The 27,163-nt window shown below is 38.1% G+C and overlaps 7 protein-coding genes across 16 annotated transcripts in view; 4 read left to right on the top strand and 3 right to left on the bottom strand.

The window, feature by feature from the left end:
- The window catches only part of LOC132197489 (protein lethal(3)malignant blood neoplasm 1), a 43,240-nt gene that overhangs the window by 1,020 nt on the left and 15,057 nt on the right, over nucleotides 1-27,163 (top strand). The window lies entirely within an intron of this gene.
- On the bottom strand, nucleotides 209-8,268 carry LOC132197481 (uncharacterized). 7 transcript variants are annotated; one of them, XM_059620794.1, is made up of 24 exons: nucleotides 7,730-8,266; nucleotides 4,737-4,950; nucleotides 4,658-4,685; nucleotides 4,481-4,604; nucleotides 4,041-4,418; nucleotides 3,938-3,985; nucleotides 3,837-3,870; nucleotides 3,716-3,780; nucleotides 3,288-3,665; nucleotides 3,159-3,233; nucleotides 3,052-3,100; nucleotides 2,831-2,907; nucleotides 2,664-2,778; nucleotides 2,381-2,610; nucleotides 2,247-2,325; nucleotides 2,142-2,191; nucleotides 1,899-1,934; nucleotides 1,725-1,845; nucleotides 1,564-1,673; nucleotides 1,449-1,514; nucleotides 1,358-1,394; nucleotides 1,056-1,147; nucleotides 633-735; nucleotides 209-571 (listed from the first exon to the last, which is right to left on the bottom strand). In XM_059620794.1, the coding sequence occupies exons 2-24, from the start codon at nucleotides 4,927-4,929 to the stop codon at nucleotides 315-317; spliced, it is 2,745 nt and encodes a 914-aa protein (XP_059476777.1). In that variant the 5' UTR covers nucleotides 4,930-4,950; nucleotides 7,730-8,266; the 3' UTR covers nucleotides 209-314. The 7 variants fall into 7 exon arrangements, 6 of the variants coding, with proteins under 6 accessions (XP_059476777.1, XP_059476778.1, XP_059476776.1 ...); XM_059620795.1 differs by having other exon boundaries at nucleotides 3,288-3,517; nucleotides 3,569-3,665; nucleotides 4,737-8,264; XM_059620793.1 differs by having other exon boundaries at nucleotides 4,737-8,265.
- LOC132197479 (uncharacterized) lies at nucleotides 7,813-15,918 on the top strand. 3 transcript variants are annotated; one of them, XM_059620789.1, is made up of 10 exons: nucleotides 7,813-7,960; nucleotides 10,068-10,249; nucleotides 10,300-10,502; nucleotides 10,557-10,744; nucleotides 10,815-10,956; nucleotides 11,204-11,336; nucleotides 11,402-11,640; nucleotides 11,691-11,923; nucleotides 11,990-12,074; nucleotides 12,142-15,918. In XM_059620789.1, the coding sequence occupies exons 2-10, from the start codon at nucleotides 10,143-10,145 to the stop codon at nucleotides 15,564-15,566; spliced, it is 4,755 nt and encodes a 1,584-aa protein (XP_059476772.1). In that variant the 5' UTR covers nucleotides 7,813-7,960; nucleotides 10,068-10,142; the 3' UTR covers nucleotides 15,567-15,918. The 3 variants fall into 3 exon arrangements, with proteins under 3 accessions (XP_059476772.1, XP_059476769.1, XP_059476771.1); XM_059620786.1 differs by having other exon boundaries at nucleotides 11,096-11,336; nucleotides 12,142-15,915; XM_059620788.1 differs by lacking the exon at nucleotides 7,813-7,960 and adding an exon at nucleotides 9,363-9,378 and having other exon boundaries at nucleotides 11,096-11,336; nucleotides 12,142-15,916.
- On the bottom strand, nucleotides 15,660-19,555 carry LOC132197493 (protein chibby homolog 1). The gene is made up of 3 exons (XM_059620817.1): nucleotides 17,657-19,555; nucleotides 16,693-16,784; nucleotides 15,660-16,543 (listed from the first exon to the last, which is right to left on the bottom strand). The coding sequence occupies exons 1-3, from the start codon at nucleotides 17,832-17,834 to the stop codon at nucleotides 16,469-16,471; spliced, it is 345 nt and encodes a 114-aa protein (XP_059476800.1). The 5' UTR covers nucleotides 17,835-19,555; the 3' UTR covers nucleotides 15,660-16,468.
- Nucleotides 18,538-20,403, top strand: LOC132197492 (soluble calcium-activated nucleotidase 1). The gene is made up of 3 exons (XM_059620816.1): nucleotides 18,538-19,047; nucleotides 19,106-19,496; nucleotides 19,765-20,403. Exons 1-3 carry the CDS (start codon nucleotides 18,637-18,639, stop codon nucleotides 20,133-20,135), a joined length of 1,173 nt encoding a protein of 390 aa, XP_059476799.1. The 5' UTR covers nucleotides 18,538-18,636; the 3' UTR covers nucleotides 20,136-20,403.
- On the top strand, nucleotides 20,598-22,650 carry LOC132197490 (isocitrate dehydrogenase [NAD] subunit beta, mitochondrial-like). 2 transcript variants are annotated; one of them, XM_059620813.1, is made up of 7 exons: nucleotides 20,604-20,762; nucleotides 20,818-20,880; nucleotides 20,935-21,036; nucleotides 21,082-21,402; nucleotides 21,689-21,853; nucleotides 22,005-22,214; nucleotides 22,273-22,650. In XM_059620813.1, exons 1-7 carry the CDS (start codon nucleotides 20,718-20,720, stop codon nucleotides 22,498-22,500), a joined length of 1,134 nt encoding a protein of 377 aa, XP_059476796.1. In that variant the 5' UTR covers nucleotides 20,604-20,717; the 3' UTR covers nucleotides 22,501-22,650. The 2 variants fall into 2 exon arrangements, with proteins under 2 accessions (XP_059476795.1, XP_059476796.1); XM_059620812.1 differs by having other exon boundaries at nucleotides 20,598-20,762; nucleotides 22,005-22,650.
- Nucleotides 21,866-25,625, bottom strand: LOC132197486 (uncharacterized protein CG5098). Its single transcript, XM_059620807.1, has 8 exons — nucleotides 25,425-25,625; nucleotides 25,240-25,356; nucleotides 24,951-25,064; nucleotides 24,356-24,826; nucleotides 23,416-23,843; nucleotides 22,916-23,185; nucleotides 22,724-22,861; nucleotides 21,866-22,541 (listed from the first exon to the last, which is right to left on the bottom strand). Exons 1-8 carry the CDS (start codon nucleotides 25,459-25,461, stop codon nucleotides 22,503-22,505), a joined length of 1,614 nt encoding a protein of 537 aa, XP_059476790.1. The 5' UTR covers nucleotides 25,462-25,625; the 3' UTR covers nucleotides 21,866-22,502.

Below are 27,163 nucleotides of genomic sequence, written 5' to 3'. Positions count from 1 at the left end.
TAAATTTTAATTTGAAATAATTTTTGATGAAGGAAAATTTGAGTCGCAGCCGGTTGATTAACTAGTCAAAGCGTTTTAATTTATCAACATTTTCAGAAATTTTATGTAGGAAAATTAATTTATATTAATAGTATTACTATTTAAAAGGTCAAGTTGCATAAATATTTTAAAGCTGGTGCCAAAAATTGCAACAATTGCTTTTTGCTAGGATAATTTATTTTTCTTCAAATCTGTAATTACAATAAAAATCACAACATTTTTATTTACTGTTAAATCACATTTTCTCCGCACTTTAATTTTTCCTCGCTCGAATTTTAAATTTCCCCGCATATGAAGCTATTGACGGCGTTTGGTTGAACAAACCTAATCATTGGCGTGCCTTGGTTGTGGGTGCCAAAAGCGATCACCGGTCCACTGCCGAAGGCACCGGACGCGTTATAATTCAAGACGAAGCCCAGTTGCTGCGGCGAAAAGCTGGTTTGGCTTTCGCAGTCGAAGCTGAATCCTGTGGTCAAGTCGACCGCAGCCGCATTCAACAATGTGTACAAGTAGCTAGCGTAGGGATGTGGAACTTTAAGCAGAAATTTCCTGCTAATTTAATCCCAAAATTTGAAATGTATCACAAAACCTACTCTGCACTCGCAAACAATTTACGGCATTGACGAAATTCTGCGGCGACAACATTTGCAATCCTCGTTCGCAGCAGAACTTCACTGCGTCAATGTATGGAAAATACTATGACAAACGATATTCAGATGAAAATGGATTTCATGAAAATTGAAACCGGGCGAAGTAAAAATAAAAAAAATTGACTGAATCAGCTGCTTAATTAAGTTCTGCAATTTTTTATATTAAATTGAAAGTCTCCCAATTTTACAATTAATTTTTAATGCATCTTATTTTGTTTGGAAACCAACAGATTGCAGGTCGCCTTTTGGGGTCAGTTTTCCTTAAATTATTTTTACATTTTTTCTCTGCAATGAGGTTCGCCCGGTTTCAAATTTTTATGATATTCAGATGCACACAAGATTTTTATTTTTAAAATTCACTCTCACCATACTATTTCGGAAGCTTATGTAATATTGCTTCAAATCGCTGCATTTGCACACCCACGATTGGTTGACAAAGTCAACGCACGTTGAAGCGTCTGAAAATTTTGATAATCCACTTAGGGTGGGTCCGAATATTAGAGAAACGATTCTCGCGCAAGGATTCTACAGGATCGTTTCTGCCTTCAAATTTCTACTAAAGAATCGTTCCTGGATAATCCTTGCGCGAGAATCTTTTCTCCAGCTTTTCTTAATAATCGTTTCTCTGATATTCAGACCCACTTATTTTTATTTTAACCTGAACATACTGAGATTTAGTGCCGCTATGTTGTCTCTCAACGCCACCTAAGGTTCAAACCAATCAATCTTTTTTACAAATAATTAATTCTAATTTCAAACGTTGACGGTGCAAGTTTGGTTCGCAGAATATGCGCAGCCGTAGCCTTTGGGGATGAGTAGATCGTTCTGTAAATAATTTTTAATTTATCAATTTTACGGTGGAGCATTTTGCGACCTCTGTCGTTTGATTGTCCAGGTCTTTGATGATTTGGTCGAAAACCGCTGGCGATTTGTCTCGGGCGCACTTGGCCAACTGGTACGCCTTGTCACACAAGTCCATCCCGTCTGATCAAATTTTCAAAAAGATTCTTTCAAAGTTGAATAATAAAAACGTACAAGTTTTGTTGTTGCATTCGTCCACGATCGCCATGTTATTTATCAGCCCGTCAACGTTGAGCATAGCCATGGACTCGAGTATTGCAAAAACCTTGCTTTCCACAAATTTCCCTCCGACTAACTTTGAAGAGTTTTTTGGTAAAAAGTTTATGTTTGTTTATAAATTTGACTTACGAGATCCACAGCGTCACCAACGCATTGCACGAAGCACTGAAAAATTATGAATATACTTTCAATGTTCTCCTTTGTAAAATGAGCAACATCGAGGGCTGGTTTTTCTCAGAGCGTTTTAAGTTATTTTAGGCCAATTTAAACAGGCAATCAAAGCCTATGCAATTTCTTGACATGCCTGTTCTACAGGTTGCCTAATATCAAATGGAACCCCTAGAAAAGGGCTAATGATTTAGCTTAACCCACTTTCATCCGCAAATCCAAATTCGTCGCATTCTGCAGTAAGTCAATTTCAGCTGATAAAAATTATGTCAATATTATTGAAGTTCCATTTGCAAATAAATTTTTCACCCGAAGTTATGTTGTAAATCAGAGAACATTCGTCCGTGATCGCCTGCTTGCCGCTCTTTGACTGCGGATTGAGCCTTTTCTAATGTTTAAATTACAAATTTAATATAATAATTTCAGCAAATGATGAGATTTACTTCGCAAATGTATCTGAACTTGGTCTGTCCGTCGTAGTCGGCGAGCAAAACCTGTCCCCGTTGGCGCCAAATGTGGACGGCCACGTAGTTCTCATTTCCCCCTGCGTTGTCCGGCTGTCCAGGCAGCCACTTGGCCTCGTCGCGGAACATCCGTTTGGCCGAACAGAATCCGAAAACCGACTCGCAACCCTCGTCCGACCCCGACGTCCACATGGTCAAGTTTTGGGCCTCTGAATTTATCGAAAAATGATAGAGTTAAGCAAAAATTTATAATTTGTCCTGCCTGAATTCATGTCGTCTGTGTTGGCGATGTTGGCCAAAGCGTCGTACTTGTGATTCCCGTCCAAACTCAGCAGAGACATGCCCAGAGCGCAGCACGCTTTTGCTGCTTCCAAGTACTTAAATTCGTGATAAAAAATTTTGAGAAATTAAATAATTCAGAATATTCACAGTTCTTGAGTCGTTCTTATGACTGAAGAGATAGGAGCGCAGTTTTTGCGAAAATAATCGGCCGTGCAAGGTGAAATCTGATTTAATAAAATTAATTAAAAAAGATTTTAATTGATATGCAGCCCCAAAAATTCAAAAACGCTTCCTCAAAATAAAGAACACGTTGTTTCTTAAATTTGCTGAATCTTAACTCTGAAATTTCTCAAATTGTGCCAACTCACTATTCAGCGTCATTGTCTTTCCATTGTCCGTCGATGTGAAAAGGTTTGGCTGCATATTTTTATCAGGTTTTAACTTTTTTCGAGAAACAAAAATATTGCATATTTACATCTTTCTGACAAGCGAATTTCGTGCAAATTGGGGTTTGGCACTGTGGAAAGCTAGGAGCCGCCGTTGGAGGACCCTGAACCCTTTTCCGGTTAATAATTTTTCATTAATTCATTATTTTGTGAAAAACCTGGCAGGCGAAAATGAATCTGTCCGAACACCGCCTGTCGTTGACCGAAACGGATGCGTTTGCCTTTGAAATGTGCATTTGAACGCAATTATGGTCACTGGCCAGGTTTGCCAGGGGGAGGAAGTCCTGCCAGGGTGCGCTGCCGTTGGCCGAGCACCACCCGAAGGCGCCGCTCGCCACGTCCTTGGTGCCGCCGGTCCAGTAGTTCATGTTAAATTTCCAGTCTTTTGCTTTACTCAACATAAAATTAAAAGTAAAAATTGTTTTATCTAAAATCAAACCTTGGAGGTTCATGCAATCTAGTTTATCTTTGCTCTCGAGGGTGAACGGCTGCATGTTGAGACCGAAACACTTGGCCGAGTTTTCATTCCAAGTTCCCTATAAATTTAGTGGTAAAAAAGGTAAAATAAATAATATCAAAAGGAGACCAGCGACTTTCCGAGCAACAGAGTCAGGCCGCACGCGTCCAGCCAGAATCCGTGCAGGTCTGGATCTATATTTTACACTAAATTAAAAAGCAAAAAAATTAATTTTAAACAATTTTATTACTAGTCAACAAGCCGTTGGTTGAAAAGAGTGAACGCTGTTGGTATAAAAAAATCGATGTATGAAAAATGAATTGAGCATTTTAAAGGAAAGAGTTTTCGTACGTTGGTGACAGCGTTTGTGTCCGGGTTACATTTCCCGACGAGCGCCGGCTGCATCATCATTCAGAGATTGAAAACACAGATATTATATAAATGGGACACTTGCGCTTATAGTTTTTGAAGTTTCTGGTGTTGTTGAAATTTCATTTGATGAAGATGCAGTTGAAGTCGCGGTTGGTGCTGTTGCTGTAGTTGAAGTTGATGCTGTTGTCGTTGAAAAAGTAGCAATTTGTTCCGTTGTGGTTGACGTAGTCGAGTTCGTCGCAACAAATGAAGCAGTGGCTTCTGAGGTAGAATACGTTACTGCAGTACTTTGGATGCTCGAGTCTGAAAAATCAATTAATGCCGATGCAGAAGCAGACGTTTCCGGGCCAACTAGTGTTCCTGTAGAATCGGTTGTTGCTTCAGAGTCCGTCATTTTTGTTTCGGTGGAATGATAATTGGCCCTCGAGCTACTTCTTGATTCAGTAAAATTTTCCTGTTTCTGGACGATTTAAAACATTTTAAATTCTAAATGCGGAATATAATAATAAATTTAATTTATACATGTGTTTGTTGTGAGTGGTGCTTGTCAATTGAGGCTGCAGCACTTGAAGCAGAACACTTTTTCAGACCGCAGCACTTGATTATAATTGTGCGCCTATTCACAATTTTTGACAACCGGGCTGATCTTCCTGAAAAAAAGTTTACTGTCGCAGTCCTGGAATAAGAGTGGATTTTTACCTGCGAGTTCCAATTTTGCATGACCACCCTGCCGAAGGAAATTGTACTATTATTTTTTTTTCTCTCCACTTTTGCTCACCTCGACATTTCGCTGACCTGCCAGAACGATGGCCCAGAATAAAATTAAGTACGCAAAAATTATTTGACCCAAGAATGTCAACAAATTTATAAATTTCTGCGTTTTTCACTAATTTTTTAACAGCAGGCAAGCAACTCACACAACTGTTTCTCTTTGTCTGGCTCACCGAAGTTTGGAAACTGGCGATGGCCATCACACCGTCACATCCTGCATGCTATTTGGGGTTAAAAGTTAAAACAAAACATTTACCTGCGCTCTGAAGTGTTCATGTAGCTAAATTTTTGATAAAAATTTTTCCAATATCTACATCAATCAAAATTAGATAATCAAAACAACATATATTACTGAATAAAAATTCGTACAGAAAGAAATTCTTTATAAATTAAAATTTCCCCCCTGGTTCAAAATATGATTCTTTTGTCTCGGCTATGCAGATTTGATAAGTGAATTCACAATTTATGAGCAAAAACTTTACCATTCGTCAATTCAACACGTTAGTGTAGTTAGTGATATTGTCACTATTGTATTGCAATAGGCCAATCCTTTACCATAATTATTACAAAAATATATTGTAAACTTATATATTGAAGAAAAAAAGGATAATATTTTTAAAAAATGCGACTTTAAGTCCCAAATTTGTGAGAGAATAGCACTCGCGCCCTCTGCTTGCTCAGGTTATGATTTTATAGTTCATAAATACGCGCAAGTAAACCGCCTCGGCTATTCTCCACCGCAGGAGCCCGAGGCGCAGACATGTAACCAAGTAGGTTTTTTTTTATTTACTCATAGAATTAATGGAGGGGGGGGGGTTGTTAGCATTAAGGCTAACTAATTTTTTAGTAGAAAAATTTGTAACAGGTACAAAAAAAGGGTCCCTGAAATTAAAAAACCTTTTAAATAGTTTCATTCTTTAAAAAACTTTCTTCTAAAATATTTTTTAAATTGATAAAATGAAATTATGGATATTTGATTGCTAGATAAGTGTTATAATAAAGTTCAAAATTGAAAATGCCGCGCATAAGTTTTGTGGAGTACGCAACAATGAGGAAAATGTGATTTATTATTTCAGTGTATTTTTAGTTTAGTAAGTGTGCATTAACATGTAAATGTCGAATGCTCATGAGTCAATAAATAACCGTGAATCAAAATTGGCAAAATTTAAAATTCATTAAAAATAATTTAAAGAATGCTAAAATTACGTGTTGATATTGTTCTTTTCTTTTTTTTGTAAAATAAAAGTACCAAGTTAACAATTGGTCAGTGTTTATTCAGTTACGTTGGAAGCGTAACATTGCTTCATAAGCCGAAGTCAGTTTTATGTAGTTGAGTGGCCATTAATTATCATAAATTTATTTGCCAGCAATTTCGGCATTGATCAGAAATTTATCGCTCAGAAATCGTGTTTTTCATTTGTCAGAAATTCAATAATAAGAAAAACGGTCAGCAATTTTTATTTTTTATTCTTATTATAAGATCAGAAAAACTTAAAATTTTAAACCTCTGTAAACAAAAATTTTGATAATTTTAATTTATTGTTTTCCGTGACAAAAATCACAGAAAATGGCTTGTCACTTTTAAGGCCTTAGGTATATAAATGACAAAAGGCAGAATTCGCAGCACATGATAAGTTTCGTTCATCTTAAAATCTGGAAGGTTTAAATTTCTTAAAGTTTTTATTTGAAACATTTCTAAACAGAAGAAATAATAGAAAAAAATTGTAGACTAGAAGGAAAATTTGTATACCTCTAAGTTTATTGCCGCCATTAAGATATTGATTGTGCACCACCAAAGTATATTTGATGAGTGCGTAGAAATATAAGAGATGATGTGATTTTTAGATTAAACGCCTCGCACTTGCCCCCAAACCCCATCCCCATCCACTTTCAACTTTATCTGTTTGCACATCTTCCGCAGGGTCGCATTTTTAATATGGTAGATTTGCAAAAAAGACACATTATTTAATTGTCATGCCATATTATTGGAAATTTCTGTTTTAAATTGAAATTTTATTCTAGAGAATTAAATAATCTCACGTCTCCCCTCCAAATTGGCTGTAGTGAAGGGCATTTTTGCCGTGTTATTTAAACGTTTTAGGATTTAGGAAAGTTATGTTTGCAAAAGTTGAAGCTAATAATTTTTGCAAAAATAAAATGAAATAACTTCGTGTTGAATTTTGGTATTTTTCAATTAACTTCTAAATTTTTTCTACAATTTTTATAAAAAAAACATTTTTGTTAAAAGTTGAGGTCTCTTTTATTTATTTATTTTATTACTTTTTTTGTGCTCAATTTCATTGTTGTAAAAAAATTCTTTCTTGTGTGTGATGTTGTAGTTCATTAAAGGAGCACAAAGAATTGTCAGAACCAGATATCTCTATCATATACATATTATCATCTCATGGGGACTGCGATTGAAAGGAAAAAAAATGGAAATTTTGCTTAATTATTCTCCATGTTATAAAAGGCATTTTTTTTTAAATTTATTTATTAAACCTCACTTAAGGACTCCTTATTGACATAGTCAAATCAATCTTTACAACAATGGTTTTTTAAATTTATATTAATTGCTAAGTAAGGCTTACATTGTTGTAAAGACTTGATTTGACTATATCAATAAGGAGTCCTTAATTGGATATTTTGGTCCCGAATATAATTAAAAATATTGGTAAAAAAAAATGTTTTTAATAATTATGGGGTATAATGGAATTATGTAAAAAAAACTGAAATTTTTTGTTCTTCAAAAGCGTAATTTTTTAAATTTTTTTTTTTTTAAAGACATATGGGACTTTGTAAAATTGACAAGACCAAATTGTCACCGAAACGTCAACTACTCTCCTCTGAATAAAATTTAATTGAAAACTGGCAAATCAAAAAATATTGTATTTAATTATCTATCAACGCTGAAGTTATCAATACTTTAAATCGCTTTAAATAAAGTCTATCTAGACAAGTCAAGTTTTTTGTGTATGTGTTTTCTTGCTGCGCGCACCCCACCTGTGACCCCTTTCTCCTTGCTCTGTGCTCGCCCTCCGTGCCCTCCGTCGACTGCTGCCAACAAGAACTATTCTCTTCTTGGAACTGTTGCCAGCTGCTGTGGTACCGGCGCTGAGCTTATTCGCACCATCGGCCTTTGCCGCCTTTGCTCGTCGAAGTCTATTTATTCAGGGTTGACCTGGGCCTGCTGACCGCACGGGAATTGAGGCCTGACCCCACTCCGGCTCTCAGGTAGCTTGAAATTTTACGCACTTCTCATAAATCGCACTATCGTCTCCGGAAAACCTTCTTTCGCGATTTCTTTTGCTAGTTTGTTATCCCTTGTGACGTCACGACTGGTGTGCAAAAAGGAGCGCGGCTGAATCGGAAAGAAAACAATTTTTAATGCTTATTTTGAGAGATCAAATGAAGAATATTTTAAATTTCGATCGTTTAACAGTAATAAATTCCTAAAAAAATTAACTACAAACGACTATAACAATTAGTTTTCTTAGAAACAAAGTAGCACGAAAAGCATGGATCTTGATGATGATCATGTGACCCATAAATAATACACCAGGGGTCTCTGATTCTGTAAGAACGACGCCAATTGAAAAAGTCGTCGTTTTCAATTGGCGTCGTTCTTACAGAATCAGACCCCAGAGGAAACCTATCTTGGCAGCGATTGAAAACATATTAAAAACATTTTGTGTCGGAACAAAGAGATGCCTCGTTTAAGGCCGTTATTTAAAAATAGTAGAAAAAAAACATATTTACATATTTTGATCTTGTTAAAACTTCAAACAAAGAAGTTCCAAATTTTCATTATTTAAATTTTAAAAAAGGGCGAAACGATGAGAACGCAACAATATCAATTTTTATGCATTAAATATTGATATTAATACCTGTTTTGTGTACTTTCTGGTGCAGCAGACAAATATTGTTTAAACTTAACAATTTTAAAATTTTTCCATTCAGTTTTATGAGAAGATTTTTGAAAATAATCCCTGAATCCTTCGAATGAAATACTAAATACTCAATAACTTTTTTCCACGCTTTTGTTACTGAAATTATACGCCGCGTGCAGACATACAAAAAAGCCAAATAATTATTTTGCGATATGTTATATTTGGGGATTTGAATAAATTTTTTTTTATAAATCTTCTATTACCCGTAGGTACCTTAAAACGCGGACAATAATGATTATTATACTTCTTGTTAAATTTTGTTTTCAGCCAAGCCAAAACTGACGATTGAAGATTCAAATTGAAGTTAACATTTAAATTTATAAAAAAAAAAAACTTTGAACGTTTTCTTTATATTATGTTCCGTCAATGTCTGTGCTAGGCCTAAAGCAAGGTAGTAAAAGGAGAACGCGTGAAGCCCATACTGTATAGAAAAAATGCATGCCCGCTGCGCACATCCGCTCGAAGCTCCCTCAAATTAGGCCTCCACCGTCCTCCAAAAAAACACGATGACTCATCGTAAGTCTAAGGACATCGCGCGGACGGACTATAAATGTTAGACTTTTCTATAAGTAGTAGACTTTCAAGTTTCACCATTGATGTAATTCAAAAGCCTGGTCCAAGCGTTAGCAAAATTCTGTCGCATCAGTGTTAATGGAATATTAATAGGCCCGCCACAGTGACACGTACAGACCATCCAGCGCAGTGAGTTTGAACCCCTTATTATTTTATGCTTCTTAATTGATTGAGTATTTTAATTTATTTATTATTAATTCTAGTCAAAATGGGCCCTGATAAGGGCTCTGAAAACAGAAGAGTTTTTTTAAATCATTTAATAATTTTTGTTTACTATTTTAATATTATCATAAAATAGTAAGAGTTCTTTCTATTTTGAATTGAAAATAACAATTTCTGCGCGTTTCTTAGAATTTTTCAATACATCTCGGAAACGGATATGAATATTTCTCAACTTGCCCCTAAGCAATTATGCCTTTTATATAAATGTTATATTGACCATTTAAATAAGCCTGTTCAGATGTCATTAAGGGATTAGCCAAAATAATTGACTGTGGTAGTTTTTGTTTTGGCGAGAATTGAAGCCAATGAACTGGAAATCTCATAAATAATGTTTTGAAAATTTCTGCCAAAATTTTTTAATAGATGGTAAGCAACTAAGCATGTAAAAAATGTACAATTTGCTTGCCTCTCTTAATCATTCAATCAAATTTTTGTCACAAACATTTTTGATAAAGTCATGGATCCGAATTTTCCTGAAACTTTTATATTTTCATTTTTTGAAATTCGAATGCGAAAATTTCCGCGCCGAAAAGAAATATTCATTTCTTATTATAGTTTTTTCAATTTTCATTTTTAGTTCCTGTGTTTTTTTCCAGAAACCTTTTGCTGCTAATCTCGCAAGTCTTGGAGTCTTTAAATCTATTCCCGCTGTGAAATGTTATCGTAAAAAAATGCAAGGACGAGGGCATGAAAATGTTGATGTTCTCATCGGACCTGCCGGTGCCCATGCTAACCTTGGGTATTTTCTAAATAAATGTGGAAAGGAGCAAGCTCCAAAGTAAGTATGAATGTAATTTTGAAGCTGCCTGAAAAAAAATTTTGCCAAAGCGTTTTTGTTCTCGTCGCCCACTATGATTTCGAAGGCAGTGCCAAGCCTTGGCTTCGGGAGGGAAATGACAAGGATGTGAAGAACCTGCAGCAAACTTTTGAAGCAAGAAACTGTAAATTCCACGATTTGTCACCGCGAAAAGATGAACTGCTGGCTTTACTTGCTAATAAAAATGAGCTGAAGAAAACTTTTGGTGCTAGCGGTAACTATAATTACACTTTTTAATCTCTTTCATCATGGAATTTATTAAACACAGACTCAGATCCGTCTGTCTTCGTTTTTATCATTCTGTCGCACGGTGGACAAGGTGGAAAGATTTACACCGACAAAAAAAAGATCGATCCTAAACCAGGTGATTGCGAGTATGAAACATTTAGCACCAAGGATTTGTTTGGAGCTCTAGAAAACACATTTCCAAAATGCTTGAATCTGCTATTCCTTGGGGTAGGTTTCCTTTATGTAGGAAGCAATAGTAAAAAGTGAACGAATCGTTGACATCTTTACAACTTTTTAGCCCTGCAGAGGTGAACTATTGACATATCATGTAGATGCAAAACCTTCACACACAAATGAAACTGAACTTATAAAATACTCTAGCAAAGTTACGGTCGAGCCGAATTTGCACAACTGGATAATATTCTACTCAACTGTTGACGGTAATTGATTTTTAGTTTAATATAATATAATGTGATCTAAATATTGTCTTACATACAAAGATTGCGTGGAGAGCTTCAAGAAATTATTGTAAAATTTTTGGCGTTCCTAGAGCTGGATTTAATCGATTGATTTTTTTAGAAACAAATTCGAGCAGAGATCCCAACAATGGGACTGTTTTTGTTCAGTGTTTGTGCAATCAACTTAACCTGATGAAGGATGATGAGAGCATTGTAAAATTCGCTACAGGCATGCAAAACAGAATACATGAATGGGTTATAAAAAACCCTAATTTTGTAACTGGAAGAATTGACGAGCAGACCATGGAATCTAAATTTTATCCTCAGGACAGATTTTTTAACTTTTCTGCATTACAAAAACGGTAAAAATCATATCTTTAAATTTTAATAAGTTTTAAATATATTTTCCTCCTGATTAAAAAAAAAGTGATTTGGCGTCATCAGCCAATGGCGGCGCAGGCGACCAACAGGCGATTGACTTTGATTGGATGAATCCGCAGTTAAAATCCGTATTCAGAGGAAGGCTTGCTGCAATATTTCATTACGAAAGCAAGAAAAATAAGAAGATTGAAGGATTACAGTCAACCCTTGTTGAAAATCTTGGATTTGAAACTAAATATGTTCCATTAGTTGAGCAGAATGTCGATGAATACTTCAATGAATTGAGTGCGAAATTTCAGTGCGTTTATGTACACGATCTAATTCTTTTTTTTTAGAAGGAAAATCATGGAGCGATTACGGATGTTTCGCAGCTTTCTTTTTTGCAAAGATCACCGAGCAAAACAATGAAATTTATATAAAATTGAACGGAAATAAGACAAAGCCCATCGGTAAGTTGATCCACTCGCTGCTTGGACCTCATGAGTCAAATGATTGGAAGGGAAAACCAAAGCTGTTTATTCTGGTTGATGTTGAGCAGCCTATTCAGTTGGTTCAAGATGGAAAACCGGTAAAGTTTCGACGATGGAAATGCTATAAAGTTAATACTGACGTCTAAATAACTCGCAACTTTTAGAAAATGCCCGACATCGAAGCGATTGTTAAGTTCCGTGATGCGACCCCTCACAGTGGCTGGATGGTTTTCATTCTCCGAAACGAAGGTAGAAAATGAGGATTTTAAAATCAATGGCCTTTATTTGTAACATTTTTCGTTGAAAAACTTTCCAGGTCTTTTAGATAGCCTTTTTGAGATTTTTGAGAGAGAAGAAATAAAAGGCGAAAGGAGTCTTCAAGAATGCCTGAGTGATCTGTTTGTTTGTCAGGAGAGGAAAGCGCAACCCGAAACGATGTTTGTTACTACTTTGCCGCACTTGCTACATTTCCGGCGTACCTTCGTTAAACCACGCTTAAAAATAACTCTTGACAAAATGATAATACAAAACGCGGAGTATGAAAAACTCATTGAAAATGCCAAGAACCTAGAGGACAACCGGATTTGGATCCTTTCGGGACTTCCAGGCTCAGGAAAGACAACTGTGCTCAGTGAAGTTCGCCTTGAACTTTGTAGGAGCAAAAGTGACGTCAGGGTTTTCAAAGTACACCTTGTACAAGACGTCTTAAATCATCTTTCAACTAAAATAGATGCATCCTCCACAACCGCTGTCATATCATTGGCAACAGGAGTTAGAAAGGAAGAAATTGATAATTTAGTGAAGATCAAGAAGGACAGAATCATTCTAATGTTTGACGGGTTTGACGAGATTGCTGATGCCGATTCAAGGGATGTGGTGTTGAATTTTCTACTGCAAGTTATCGAACTTGAGGTTCCAATTTGGATTTCTACGCGATCGCAAGAAAAAGAGGCCATTATTGAGAAAATTGGAGCGAGCAAGAAGGTATGCAGAGCCACGATTCGGTCTCTAAAGAAAGATCAGCAAATTGAGCTCATGAGACTTAAATCAAAAATACACGATGATACAGAACTCAAACGTCTGCTCGACCTTTTTGAATATCATCAAACGAGTGATATTTTAAGCAATCCACTTCATTTGACAATGATCTTAGAGTTAGGTGATTCGATTTTGAAAAATGACTCTTTGTTCACCATATATGACAAAATTTTCAACAAGAAAATTCATGGAGCGCTTGAATTGGAATATACAAAAACTGGGCAAATATACAAGAACCAATACAACAAATGTATTGAGGAAATGCAAGACATTGCATTGAAATTCTTGATCAAGACGAAACCGAATGCTAGAGGGAATAACAGAAAATGGTTAAAAGGTCTTAGAAACTTTTTTTGGATTTCAATGATGACATTCATGGCCCGTATGTCATTTATTATTAATATTATTTTGCGACCTTTCAATCTTCCTCAAGATATCAGGTGGAGGACGATTGGCGATCCAGGTGAACAATCGCGTGCACAAGCGATAAAGAGGATCCAAGCATTGCCCAGAACTGGAATTCTCACGCATCACAATGGGCTTATTGTGTTTGGGCATAGGACTTTTGCCGAGTTTCTCTGTGCTCAACATTATGTCACTGTCCTTGGAGAAAATAATCTACACACTATGCCTTTCGATTTATTTCAAGATGGATTCCGGCAAGTTAGATCATTTGTTGAAATCAAAATTTCTGACGAGAAAAAATATTCTATCTACTCAAAGAATCTCACAACTATTTTGAGTGAAAGTTTTACAAAAAAAAACGTGTCCATTATCATTGATGAAAACCTCGCGACCATGCTCTCCATCGTTAACGACCACATTATTGGCAGCAAAAAGTACCAATTGAGGTCTGCTGACTGTGTTGAAATATTGAAAAAATCTTGTGCGGTCAATCAAGATTTCGCGTCGGAAGTATTGAGTGTGGTCTCGGTTGAAGATGTGGGCTTGGATGATGTAAGGAACATGTTGAACAGTGCAATCAAGAAAAATTTTATGGTTCTCTTTTCAAACCTCGTGGACAAATTTACTGCTTTAAATAGCTTCAGTGGGGAATATTGCAAGAATGTTGATTTCAGAAATGCTGTTGCGAATGCATCAGAAGAAAATCACCACCAGATGCTAAAAAGTTTGATTGAACATAAAGTACTGATCGCTGAAGATGGAATAGAAGCACTCGAGTGTGCAGTCAAGAAAAACAGCGTCGAGTCCGTAGAGCTTCTTGTGCAGCTAGGCGTTCCTACTACCTGTATTAAATTTAATGAGGGTATGGATATATTGCAGCTAAGGACGGTCAAGGCGCTTCTAGAGACTCAAACCGAGCAAGGCGGAATATTGGCAAAAAGAATTTTTGAGCATGTCTTAAAGCGAGGAAGTATTGAGGTGGCCCAGTATTTGCAGGGAAGTCACCGAGTCCTAGAGACCACAGACTTCCACAATAGTCAGAGTGCTCTTCATGTAGCAGCTGCGTTGGGGAAAGAATTTCAAACACACGCTGTGCAAATGTGTCAGTGGCTGGAAAAATGGAACATGAAAGGCAGAGATAAGGATAGTAGAGGATGGACCAGTTTACATTATGCAGCTCGAGCAGGGAATTTGGAATTGATGAAGCACTTTCTCACAAATGATCCTGCGCTCATTGAATCTGTCAACGATTATGGCCAGACCATTCTCCATTTTGCTGCTATGGCTCCATTCGATGAAGAAATTTTTCAATACCTTCATGGCCTAGATCCTAAAATGATAAAAAAAACTGATGAATCTAAAAAAACAGCGCTTCATGTAGCAGCGCACAAAGGAAATTTCGGTTGGTTCGAATGGCTCGTGGAAAATGGAGCTGATTTGGACGCATTTGATAATAAAGGCAGCAATGCGCTCCATCGTGTCATTCTCGCGTGGCATGGCGAAGCCACAAAAATACTTGACTATTTGCTGTTGAAAAAGCCCGAATTTTTCGAGAAGAAAAGGAGTGATAAAAACTTGGAAACGGTATCTCATCTCGCTGTTAAAGTAAACAACAACAAACAAAAAATTGAATGGCTGATAGAAAAGAAATTGGATAAACACGACGTGGACAACAGGGGTTGGAACTATTTACACCTTGCATCAGATCTCGGGAACATTGCAGTTTTGAAGTTGATTATGGAGAAAAGACCACAACTAATTCAATCGTTGACAAGTGATGGCGAGAACGCAATGCACTTGTTAGTGGCCGTGGATTATAAGGTCAAGAAAATTAAGTATCAATTAATAATTGATACTTTAAAGCACCTTCATCGGTTAAATGAAAAGCTTATCAAGCAGAAAACACTGAAAAACAAAACTGTTGTCCATTATGCAGTACAAAGGGACAACAAGGAAATTTTGGAATGGTTAGTGGATCTTATGAATCTTGATGTGGACGCTGAGGATGACGACGGATGGAACACTCTGCACTTCGCGGCCGCCAGTGATAGAGAGGATTATGAAGTAATGGATTATTTAACTAGTAAAAATCATGAACTGATTCAGAAATCGACCAAGACATTGGAAACAACGTTGCACATCGCAGCTATGAACAGACGCATCAAAACATTTACGTGGCTTATCAAGAGTGGCGTTGATCCCGAGCTAAGAAACTTGGATGGAAAAACCGCGTTGGATGTTGCTCATCCGGATGATGTTGAAAAATTGCGGCAAATTTTGGTTAGTGGCCAAATATAAGAAGCAACAGTTGATTCGTTGATTCATATGCCCCACAGTGTTGAAGAATTTAAAATACGTGCTGAGAGGGGTTATATTTTTAAGTTACTTACATGTATTTATCTTATAAGGTTATCTAATTGAATAAAAATATAAATTTATTGAATAATTATTTCATCTGTTTAATACAAATCTAAAGTTGATCGTGTTGAGTTTGAGCCTTGATAGACTTCCTGGAGCTCAGGCGGTACCTATAGCGTCAGTTTTAATCAAATATTTTTACAGAGGCCCAGAACTGACTCAAAAGTCTCAGTCAATTGGAAACGGATTTTACTCTTCAGAAATTTTCACGCAGATAATGACATTTTGATAAAGATGTTAAATTTTAAATTGAATTATTGAGTAATTATTATCTCTGATTATTATCATTAAATTGCTAAGAAATAAATCTACCCACCTTCTTAAATAAATGTACTACTTAAAACAATTATACATTGTAACTTCCTTAATAAGGATATCACACAAATTCGTTTAAATTTTGTTCAGTGATATTAAAATAACATTACGCTTTAGCGCAAATTAATGTCGTAAAAACACAAACTATTTCCTTTTTTTTAAATATATAGCATCTGTTTATTTTTACATGTCTGTAACAGTAGAAACTTCAGAGCTATTGGGTAAATTTCCATTAAAAATAAGATTAAAATCGTGAAAATTATTTATTTTAGATTTTACTAAATTCTTTTAAATCTTAAATAATGCATTTGGACAGTTAAACAATAAAAATAATCATGTAATGAATTATGAAAATATTCTTGGCAATTTTTGATAAGACTGATTTGACGTGACAGTTTTTAGCATTAATGGACAATTATTACACATGAATGTTCTAACACATAACTTCTTTTAAGCGTCCAAAAAAATTATTTCCTCAGCTTCGCCCTGAGCATTTTAACTTCTTTGGCTTGCAAACGTGACTGGGCCGTCATTTCTGTCAACTGAGCAAATTTAAAATGGTAATTATAATGCAAAAGTTTCCGCTCGACAATGTGCACCATTTAAATTTTAAAAAAATACCTGTGTCTGAAATGAGGTTGTATCTCTTGATAAATAAGAGAGAAATAAAAAATAAATTAAAGAGATTTACCATGTCCATCATCAGTTCCAGTTTCGCCTTCAGAAGGTTGTTCTCCTCTTCCAGTTTACGCATCGCCTCTCTTTTTGAGCCACTAATCACGCCTGAAATTTTTTGAAGAATAAGTGAGAGCCTGCTGAGGTGGGCAACCTGCTCGTCAATCGAGCAAAGGAGAGAGATTTCTAATTTTCAATTTGTCGTTTAGCTATCAAAATATTCTATTAGAAGGTTGACGAGCGCTCTGAAAGAGCGCTCAAAAGAGCGGAGCGCTCGCGAGCGGAGCGCGAGCGTCGACTTTTTTCATGCCGCAAGCGGGAGCGCGAGCGTTTTTTTTTTCAAAAGAGCGCTCATTTACGCTCTTTTTGGGGACCATAATTTGGTGAAATATTGCTCGAAAAACAGAGAATTTTTCATTTTCCAAATTTTCGAAAAATATTTGTATGAAATTCAATGGAAATAAGTATATTTTTAGACCATACATAAAATAGCAATGAAAATAGAATTGTACGTAAGAAATATTGAAGAAAACCAATCCAATTAACAATTTCACTTAAAAAATAGCGACCCAAAAAAAAAGAGCGCTCGCGAGCGCTCTTTTGGGTAAAGAGCGCGAGCTTGAGCGCTCGCGTGAGGAAAAGTTGGAGAGCGGGAGCGCGAGCGCAATTTTCAGAAAAGAGCGCGAGCACGAGCGTGCTTAAAATCAGCGCGCTCGTCAACCCTGTATTCTAATTACTATAGAACCTAAAACAGCAATAATTTAAATCTTAAGAAATTTAAAACAAGGTTTGAATTTTTTACAGCTCCTTAAAAAGTTGAGCTAAAGAGCAAGACTTAATTAAAACTACGTGAAAATTTATTTATAAATTCAGTTCATTATATTAGCTTAGCTTCTTTAGACATTTTTTTTTTGTATTTTTCTTATTTTGCATATCAATAATTTTCTGGCAAGTTTTTTTTTTTTGGAAAGGGTCCTTGCCTGTGCTACTTCCCGAACTGATCCACTGCCCTTCGCTGAAAATTAACGTGTGTCCATCAAGGGTCATTTCCACCTCGTCAGGTAATTGTGACGCATCCGCTGGTAAATCTTGCGTTTGTCTTTTCCTCTGCTCGATTTTCGGCGCCACGAATCTGCCGCCGCCGGACAATAGCGGCATTTCCAACTTCAAAACACGGCAACACACCAGAAAAATGCTGCCGCTGAACAAATTCCACAACCCTTTGCCGGTCTTACTTAAAAATAAGACAGCATAGCCAACGTAGCAAAATACAAGTGAAAAATTTTAAAAATTCTCCAATCTTTTGCATATTTTTCCAAAATATAAATTAAAAATATTTCTTTTAAGTTACTGTCTATTTTCTTTTTTGGTATTATAAGAAAAATATGGTTCTTTTTACTTCTTCTTGTTACACAAATCGTTTTGCTTAAGTTGGCACAACGAAAAGGTCCAACACGGCTTGTTTCTACTCGCTGTACTTTCGTTAACGCATTTATCATTGGATGCAAAGGCTTTCCGGAATTTTGATTGGCTGAAATTGAACACGTGACCCAAAAAGTAGCATTTGATTGGTCCACCTACGCAAAAGTGCAGTGGAATTTAATTCGATGGTGTTGGTACTTGGAAATTGGTCCAAGTTCGTTTCCGGTTTTCAGTTTTTGACAAAACGGTTAATCGGCAAATTTTCAAGTGCAAAATTACAGTCTTTGCAAGTAAAATTAAGAAGAAAACCGAAAATAGTTTGAAACAATAAAATTTAATTTTCAATGTCGCAAAATTATACAAAATAATTTTGAAAAAACCGATCTTAAAAAACCGGTAATAATTGCGAGAAACCGGTTTGTGCGAATGTGGTGTTGACACAGCAGCGCACGTATTATTTATTTTGCAAAAAAGTGGCCGCCTCTCTCCTGTGAGTGCGGCGATGGTGGCACGGCGGTGATGGGCCCCGAGGTGTGAGATGGTGGACTGGCGGCAGGCGATTCGCACGCCGCCCGCGTACAGGGTCGGCAGCAGCACCCTGAGACTGCAGATGCGCTTCGTGGCCGTTGTCGTGGCCGTCGGCGCCTTCCTTCTGCTGCTGCTGTACTTCGCGACCGCCAACCGCGGCCACCTGCGGCCGGCCGTCGTCCTCCCGCCGCCGTCGCCCTCCCCTCAGGATGCGGTGGCGCCCAACCTTTCGTACCCCCTGACCAAGCCGCTGGTCGGCCGCGGCCAGGTCACCTACGTCATCGGCATGATCGCCGACCTGGACACGGCGGCCGCCGAGCCCGACGGCCGCTCCTGGAAGTCGCTGTTTTGGCGCGGCCGCCTCACCTGGACGCCCTCCTCCAAGGGCGTCTCCGTCACCTGGGACGCCAGTCCCATCGAGGTCAAAAACTTGACCTTTTTTTTCGGAATAAAATTTATAAATCTTGTTGGAATTTCAGATCAAGGGTCAGTTGGCCGCGGGCGGCCGAGGCATGGAGTTGTCCGAGCTGGTGACCTTCACCGGCAGGTTGCTGACCGCCGACGACCGGACCGGGGTCATCTACCAGCTGCTGGAGTACGGAGGTCAGAAGCCGCGGGTGGTGCCGTGGGTGTTGCTGGGCGACGGCGACGGCCACGCGGCCAAGGGCTTCAAGTCCGAGTGGGCCACGGTGGCCAACGGCCGCCTGTTGGTCGGCGGCCTCGGCAAGGAGTGGACCACGTCCAAGGGCGAGCTGGTCAACTACGACCCCATGTGGGTCAAGCGGGTCGCGCCCGACGGCGGGGTTGAGCACCTTGACTGGAGCAAACACTACGAGAAAATCAGACAGGCCTGCGGAATCACTTTTCCAGGTTGGCGGAAATTGTAGAAAAAAAATGATATTTAAAAATAAAAATTTAAAAGGAAGAAAATGTCGACCTAAATTAGCTGGAGATAAAAGCAAAAAAGATAACTTAACTCCAAGGTTTTCAAAATAATCTTGCCAGTGGATTTTAAAACAGGCTGAATCAACAATTTCTTTATAAGATTATAATTTTAAAATTTCATTTGAAGGATTAAGAATTAAAAAAAAAAATAAGATATTTTTACAAGAATTTAATTCATCTTGTAAATTTTCAGGCTACTTAATCCACGAGGCAGTGAATTGGAGCGAACGCCACAAAAAATGGTTCTTCCTTCCGAGGCGCGCGAGCAAGGAGCGGTACGACGAGGCGCGCGACGAGCGAATGGGCACCAACCTTCTGATCACCGCCGACGCCACCTTTCAGGAGGTCAAGGTCACCGAGGTGGGGCCCCTGGTGCCCAGTCACGGCTTCTCCTCGTTCAAGTTCCTCCCCGGCACTGACGACGAGGTCATCGTGGCCCTCAAGTCCGAGGAGGACCAGGGCAAGTCCGCCACCTTCCTCACCGTCTTCACCGTCAAAGGCGAGGTGCTCTACCCTGAGACCAAGGTTGCCGACAACAAGTTCGAGGGCATCGAGTTTATTTGAACTTATTTATTTTTAAATAAAAAGGAAAAAAACTTGTTGTGCTCAAATGTGAGTTTGTGCGGAAGAGAGATTTTCGGATGTGTGTGGATTGCACGTCATTAAGCATTTTAATGTCATTTTTCTGTTGCATTCTTCGTCTGAATTGTGATATTCAAACACGCTGCAAGTATTTCGTACCAAATAAAAAAAAGAGCGCTAGTGTTTTATTTAACAATCAAATGTTTACCAAGTTTTATTGCAACTATAATATAATGAGAAGAACAAATAATTTTTCAAAAATCTTTTATTTTTAAACAATTATTCTCCTTTATAATGTTTTTTTCTTGCAAGAGTGACGTTAAAAATGAGATAAGCGAGAAAGGGTTGCGCAAGTTTTGCTTGTTTTTGAACGTTTTCCTCGCAAGCATAAAATAAAAGCAATGGTGGGGGTTTCCATCGAATATCTTTCCTCTTTTTGTACATGACAGTTCGGTCGGCTGACGCTCTCAGCTGGCACCACGTGCGCCTTGTTTTTTGCTTTAGCTAATTTCATTAAGACTGCACTCACCGACCCACATTTTAATCCAATACGTCGGCCGCACCATGGCCTCTCTGGCCGCGAGAAAAGTCCGTCTCTTCAGCCAACTGGTGAATTTTAATTCAAAAAGTTTCCAAATATGTTGAATTTACTCTTAAATTCCAGGCAGGCGCTTTCCAGGTCAAATCCTCCTCCGTCCATACTGCAGCTCCGGTTTGCCAGTTCATTGTACGTTTTAGTCCCCGAATTATATAAGTTTAATTTTCAACGATTCCCCAACAGCAAGCTCCAGTTTCGAAACCCAAAGGACGAACGAGCTGCACGTTAATTCCAGGCGACGGTGTTGGTCCCGAACTGATCGATTCGGTCATTGAAGTCTTCAAGGTATTTTAATTTTTGTATTTCGAATGCTAATCAAAATTGTCTCAGGCGGCTGGTGTGCCCATAGACTTTGAAAGGTACTTCCTGAGCGAGGTGCACCCTGAGTTGTCGGCGCCCTTGGACGACGTCGCCGCCTCGATTGCCAAGAATGGAATCGCGCTCAAGGGGATTCTGACGACCCCCGACTACAGCCGCACCGGCGAACTGCAGACCCTGAACATGAAACTCAGGAAGAAACTCGACCTGTACGCCCACGTGGTGCACGTCAAGTCTCTGCCTGGGAGCAGCAGACACCAGAATGTGGACACGGTGGTCATCAGAGAGCAGACTGAGGGAGAGTATTCGGCCCTTGAGCACCAAACCGTCAAGGTTTGAAAAATATTTCAAAATATCAGCATTGAGGCCTCAGTAAAAAAAGGGCTGATTATTTTATATGATAATTTTACCATACATCATGCAGAGAGGAAATTTAATTTTCAATTAGGTTTTAAAGAAAAAATAAAATTCATTTGGAAAACTTGATTTTCCTTCTCAAAATTGGCCCAATTAAAATTAAACCAAATCAGAAATCATCATCATGATTCAATAAAAAAATCATCAAAATTTAAATTATGATCTAACATTTTTTTTCTCATAAATCTTAATTAATTTTTAGGGAGTTGTAGAGTGTCTGAAGGTTGTGACGCGCAAAAACAGCCAACGAATTGCCAAATTCGCGTTCGACTACGCCACGAAGCACAACAGAAAGAAAGTGACCGCCGTGCATAAAGCCAACATCATGAAACTGGGCGACGGCCTCTTCCTCCGCAGCTGCGCTGAGGTTTGCCGAAATTCAATCAAAATACATAATTATTTGAGAAAGAAACACAAGTCGATTTAATCAAGTCTGTGATTATATATAAATGCCGACTGCCACTCACAGAATTTAAACAAAAATCATGAACTGTTCTTTTTTCTTCTTTTGGTTGCAGATCGCCGAGCTCTATCCGAAGATCCAATTCGAGTCGATGATTGTGGACAACTGCACGATGCAGTTTGTGTCGAACCCGCGCCAATTTGACGTTTGCGTCATGCCTAATTTGTACGGCAACATCATCACCAACTTGGCTGCGGGATTGGTCGGAGGCGCCGGACTTGTGGCCGGGGCCAGTTTCAGCTCAAAATGCGTCCTCTTCGAACCTGTGAGAAACTCCTCCCTTTTTTTTGCCACTTCAATGTTTGTAATTTTTTTGTCGGCAGGGGGCGCGACACACATACGGAGAGGCCGTGGGCAAAAACGTGGCCAACCCGACAGCCATGCTGCTGGCGTCGGCCAATTTGCTTTCGCACGTCAATCTGCAGTATTATGGGGACTTGGTGAGGAATGCGGTCGAAATGGTCCTCAAGGCGGGCAAGGTGCGCACCAAAGACCTCGGCGGCCAGGCCACCACCAAACAGTTCACGATGGCCGTCATCAGAAACCTGTGACGTCACTTCTGCCTCAATAGTTCCGGGTCGCGCCGAATCCTCTGCAATCAAAATTGTTTCGTTCATTCCAGTTTTTTTGAGAATATTGTTCTGATGTTGATGATACTCAAGGAATCGTTTACATTCCACAAATAAATTATTGCAAATTAATACTGTTTTTAAAATTCATTTAAACTATCTTTAAAATGGAAAGTTATTTAAAATTTGTGATTCAAAAAATTACCTCGTGGTCAGGACAACACGAAATGAAATTCTCACTGTCCAAGTGCCAGTCATCACTGCAGGGGTAGTGGATCTTCCTCTCACACCCCCTTTTTACGCACCCTATCATCGCACCTTTCTTCTTGCACACCTCACATTCCTTCCAACAAATAAAAATCAATTTTTTATTTCGGATTAAATTTTTTTAAGCTACCTTGTCTGCCGATGAGAAAATCGCCTCTTGCAGACCAACGAGTCTTTGTCCGACGAGACCAACGCCCGGGGCCCAGACGCAACACGATTCGTGCACCCACACCTCAAACTTTTTCTTCTTCTTGGCCGTTTGGACAAAATAGGGCCCGAAGAGGTCGCCCAGTGCGTTCTGATGCGAGCCTTGTTTGCAAAAAGCGCAGATCCAGGTTTCGTCGAGAGTAAAAGCGTCGTAGTGTTGAGCCATTGCTGAGGTGAATCCCATTCCAGCAACCTAATTAAATAATTATTATTTTTTATTATTTTGAAATAATTTCAATCCAATCAGTTAAAAATATGTATTTAAGAAACTTTTTTTACTTATAAATTTACTTAAATTATATAAATGCTCTGCAACGGATCAAAATTTTTCTGAGTAGGAAGTATTAAATAACTTCTTATTTAGTTTTTATTGATTAGCTCGTTAAAATTGTTAAAAATACATAACCAGAAATTTATACTAGCCTTGGTCCTGAGTTCGGCGTCGTTGATGCAGGATCGAGGCTTCTTGCCCAACTCCTCCTCGGACTTGCCTGAGTTGACCACAGTTTCCCTGTTGCCCGAGATCCTGATCACAGGGCCCTTAATAAGTTGCTTCTCCTTTTCCTCAACAGGTTCGACCGTCGTCTTCACAGCTGCCGTCGCCACAATTTTTTTCTTCTTGCCCGACTTTTTCTTCTTCTTTTTCTTTTCGTCGTCATCATCCTCCAGGACCATCTCGGGTTGTTTGACTTTGCGCCTGACACTAGGGTTCTTGTTCTTCGAGCCTTTGGGCCGGCCTTTCTTTTTAGGGGACTGAGCCGGAGTGGCTTCTGTGGAGGCTGCTTCGCTTTTATCATGTGGAGACTCTTCTGCTGGTTTTGTAGGCGTTTGCTGAGATTCACTGGGTTCTCCTGAAACATTATTTTTAATTCAAAATTTGATCTATTCAAAATAAGAAGAAGAATGAATGAATTTAAAAAAGAATAATGAAAGTAAACAGCAATTAAAATGCAATTTTTAAGGATATTTGAAATCTTTAAGTATCAAATCGGAACTTTGTCTCTTACAATTTAAGTCTGCATTTGTCCCAAACTCAAATGTTTGAAAAGAGGTTATAAGTCAATAAGTCATGTAAAAAATTTAATATCAAAATCTTAAGTTTAAGAATATTGTTTGTCAGATATTTTAAGTAAATTTTTATACATTACAGATATTTGATGTACTATTTTAAGCCATCAATTATTTGAGCTTTTAATTTATACTTTTTTTCCTTTCTCTGAAAATTATTTTAATTTCTTTTTAAACAATTTAACACTTTTTTAGGAAAAATAAGTTTGTATAATGAATTCACTTAAACTTTTCCAAACAATAATTAAAAAAAAAAATTAGACAAAATTATATTTTAACATGGATTTTGTCTAACCCTGACTAGGAGGTGCTTCATTGGACTCGTCAGTGCGGATTTCCAGTCTGGGCGTGGAGCGGTCGCTGGCCTCGGCCGCCTCATCGCCACCCCCGTTGGCCACTATTATCGGAGGCGGCGGCTCCTCTTCCTCGACAGGGACCTCCTCCCTTTCGCACGGTTTGAGCTCTTCGGGGGCCGCACTGGCCGCCGAAGATTCGGCCGCCTGGGCGCTGCCATTGCTGATGCGGGTCGGCCGGTCCGACTTGCGGCGCCTCTTGCGGCCTTCGCCCTCGGCCGCCTCGTCGGACGGCCGCGGCCGCTTGTCGCCGTTCACACCTCCGTTCTCCTTCACCAGCATCTGCAGACTGTCCAGAGGAGGAGCTTGCGGTGGCCGTTCAACAGGCGGCCACGGAGGCCGCTCGGGCTGCTGGTAGAACTGTTGCTGCTGGTGTGGCGAGTGTTGCGGAAAAGGTGCTGGATACTCCTGACCTGAATTCAAATTCGATTTAATCAACTAATTGTTCAAATTGCCAAAAAAATGAACTCAAAATTTCTCAAATTAAATTTGAAATTTAATCATTGAATAATTATAATTAAAAGATCATCTCCGTACTGCTGTAATAAGGACGAGGTGGACACCATTGGTGTTGATATTGTTGTTGTTGCTGATGGTGATAATTATTGTAGTTCATTTGCCGGTGGTCATAATTCTGATATGGCGAGCCATCTGAAAAAAAATCCGCAAAATTACCAAGGTTATCATTTAAAATTTAAAACATCAAATAGTTCTCTGATAAATAAATTGCACAACCGAACTTTTTAATCAATCAAATTCGGATAAAATTCCGACGATCGATATTTTTTTTTTAAGATTTTGTTACGCAAGAAATGAGTAAAATTACTGGCGTGATGTGGCTGATTTTGGCCGTGGTGGTCGTAGTACTGGTTGTAGTACTGCTGGCCGAGTTGCTGCGGCGGCGGCTCCTGATAAGCCTCGGCACTCGAGTTCCCCCCTGGCCCTGCGAACGCAGAAAGATAAGAGATTAATTCGGTTCAGTGCGCGAGTCGCGGTCGGCGAGAAAGGAACCTCGGTTCGCGGCCGCCGGATCGATTCTCGTGGACATGCGGGCCCCGGAAGGCCGCGGTGCGTGGACACAGGCCGACGGCCACTCGAACCGTGGCGAATTCGTGGGCCGAAAACGAGGGCAGAGCGGCCAAAGAAGGGCTCAAAGGGCCGCTTTCCTTTCGCAAGACAAAACAAATATGGCCGCCGGTGCAGCCACCTGGTGGACGTCGATCGCAATCTCAGCGATTTTTAATATTAGAAGAAAAAGCACCGCGCGCGGCGGCACCTAATACACGGATAAAAAATAATATTTTTTTTTAATAAAAAATACAATAGTTCTGCATAAATTATTGTCAAATATTTTGGAATTTATATTAAAAACAGCTAATTTAAATGCAAAAATAATCTCTTTTTGTTCAGAAATGTAAATATTTATTTTTTTAATATCTTATAGATAAAATTGCAAAAATATGGTTCGGTATATTACAGTACATTATGATTGTATGCATTTTGTCATTTGTTCATCATTACATAATGCTAATTAAATAAAGATTTGTTACACAATTTTGCATGGGAATTTAAGCAATCGTGTTAAATTTTTTAATACATGGAACAAGCTTATATAATATTTTTGTACTTTTTATTCAAATTTTCTTTAAAAAACAAACATTCTTCTTCGGTTTTTTTTTTTTAAATTAGTTTTCTTCTGGTTCTTACATTTAGATTTATAGCGAATGAAAACGATAAAATCTTGACGTTTTAGGTTTCATGCAAATATGTTTGAAGGCGGATGTGGATAACAGACCGGTCAGCGTAGGCTCTTTACAGTTTTTTAACATAATGAATTAATCACCAACATATATATTAAGCGTGCGTTTGTCCCCATAGCTGTATTCTTCATCAACAAGAATACCAAATATTGCCAAATATTACATTTTTCTGAAAAAAAAAAATAATTAAAATTGAACTAAAGATATCTGTTTTCAGCTAATAAGTAATTTCTTTTTTTTCCAATTTATGTGAAAGAGAACCAGACGAATATTATATAAATGAAAAATTTAAGTTCCATCGTAACTTAAAACATATTGTTAAGAAGAAAAAAATCATTTATTTTTATCATTGCCATATTTTTACTTTTTTTACTTCACTTTACTCTTCTGCGGTGACTTTTAAGCTGATGAGAGAAACACATTTTAAAGGCGGTTGAGAGAGACAATTTTTACCGTTTATTTGAAATGTCGCAAGGCACTGAAGGGGTTGTTGATTTGAGTACATTAATGTTGATGAGCAAAAGCAATTTTGCGATAAAAATAAGTCTTGAAATTAAAAGCAATATATTGAAGCAGACAAACTTTTTAGGAGGGCAATGACTTGCTTTAAGTCTTGCAAATTCATTGAACTGTTTTGCTTAAGACAATTTTTTTTTGATGCAATAAATAATTTAAAATTTTTGAAAAGGTTTAAAGATTGATTTATAAAAGGGGGTTTTCAGAAAATCTATAATATTTAACACTCATTGCTAAAGAAAAAAAATAAAAAGAATAATCCATTAAAAATTACCTGTTTATTTTTCCAGTCAGACCAAATGGAATAAATTAATTAATTAAACTTAATTAAGTTGCTTCACAAAAGATTTTTGAAGAATTAATAAATTTTTCATTTACGCAATCACTAAATGCTAATCTTGTCAATCAAATGCGTGTCATGTTCTTCAACGGGGTGCCTCACAATGTCCTAAAGACAATGTCCTAACAGAAAAT

This window comes from Neocloeon triangulifer, unplaced genomic scaffold, assembly GCF_031216515.1.
Source record: "Neocloeon triangulifer isolate White Clay Creek 2 clone unplaced genomic scaffold, ASM3121651v1 ptg000012l, whole genome shotgun sequence".
Taxonomy (NCBI): Eukaryota; Metazoa; Arthropoda; class Insecta; order Ephemeroptera; family Baetidae; genus Neocloeon; species Neocloeon triangulifer.
Note: the sequence above shows the minus strand (reverse complement) of the source record. Positions and strands in the feature narration are given on the sequence as shown.

Bases quoted from the DNA above. Each gene is read 5' to 3' on its own strand.
- LOC132197481 (XM_059620794.1), bottom strand. From the start codon at position 4,929: ATGGCCATCGCCAGTTTCCAAACTTCGGTGAGCCAGACAAAGAGAAAC. The intron at 3,986-4,040 runs GCAAGTGTCCCA...ATGATGATGCAG, and splicing joins AAACTTCAAAAACTATAAGC to CCGGCGCTCGTCGGGAAATG. The intron at 3,781-3,836 runs GTAATAAAATTG...TGTAAAATATAG, and splicing joins AACCAACGGCTTGTTGACTA to ATCCAGACCTGCACGGATTC.
- LOC132197479 (XM_059620788.1), top strand. From the start codon at position 10,143: ATGCAAGGACGAGGGCATGAAAATGTTGATGTTCTCATCGGACCTGCC. The intron at 10,503-10,556 runs GTAACTATAATT...TATTAAACACAG, and splicing joins GAAAACTTTTGGTGCTAGCG to ACTCAGATCCGTCTGTCTTC. The intron at 10,957-11,095 runs GTAATTGATTTT...TGATTTTTTTAG, and splicing joins ATTCTACTCAACTGTTGACG to AAACAAATTCGAGCAGAGAT.
- LOC132197493 (XM_059620817.1), bottom strand. From the start codon at position 17,834: ATGCCGCTATTGTCCGGCGGCGGCAGATTCGTGGCGCCGAAAATCGAG. The intron at 16,785-17,656 runs GCAAGGACCCTT...AAAAAATTTCAG, and splicing joins CAGTTCGGGAAGTAGCACAG to GCGTGATTAGTGGCTCAAAA. The intron at 16,544-16,692 runs GTAAATCTCTTT...AAATTTGCTCAG, and splicing joins TGGAACTGATGATGGACATG to TTGACAGAAATGACGGCCCA.
- LOC132197492 (XM_059620816.1), top strand. From the start codon at position 18,637: ATGGTGGACTGGCGGCAGGCGATTCGCACGCCGCCCGCGTACAGGGTC. The intron at 19,048-19,105 runs GTCAAAAACTTG...TTGGAATTTCAG, and splicing joins GGGACGCCAGTCCCATCGAG to ATCAAGGGTCAGTTGGCCGC. The intron at 19,497-19,764 runs GTTGGCGGAAAT...GTAAATTTTCAG, and splicing joins CTGCGGAATCACTTTTCCAG to GCTACTTAATCCACGAGGCA.
- LOC132197490 (XM_059620812.1), top strand. From the start codon at position 20,718: ATGGCCTCTCTGGCCGCGAGAAAAGTCCGTCTCTTCAGCCAACTG. The intron at 20,763-20,817 runs GTGAATTTTAAT...CTTAAATTCCAG, and splicing joins TCCGTCTCTTCAGCCAACTG to GCAGGCGCTTTCCAGGTCAA. The intron at 21,854-22,004 runs GTTTGCCGAAAT...TTTTGGTTGCAG, and splicing joins TCCTCCGCAGCTGCGCTGAG to ATCGCCGAGCTCTATCCGAA.
- LOC132197486 (XM_059620807.1), bottom strand. From the start codon at position 25,461: ATGTCCACGAGAATCGATCCGGCGGCCGCGAACCGAG. The intron at 24,827-24,950 runs GTACGGAGATGA...ATTTGAATTCAG, and splicing joins ACCTCGTCCTTATTACAGCA to GTCAGGAGTATCCAGCACCT. The intron at 23,844-24,355 runs GTTAGACAAAAT...ATAATGTTTCAG, and splicing joins TGAAGCACCTCCTAGTCAGG to GAGAACCCAGTGAATCTCAG.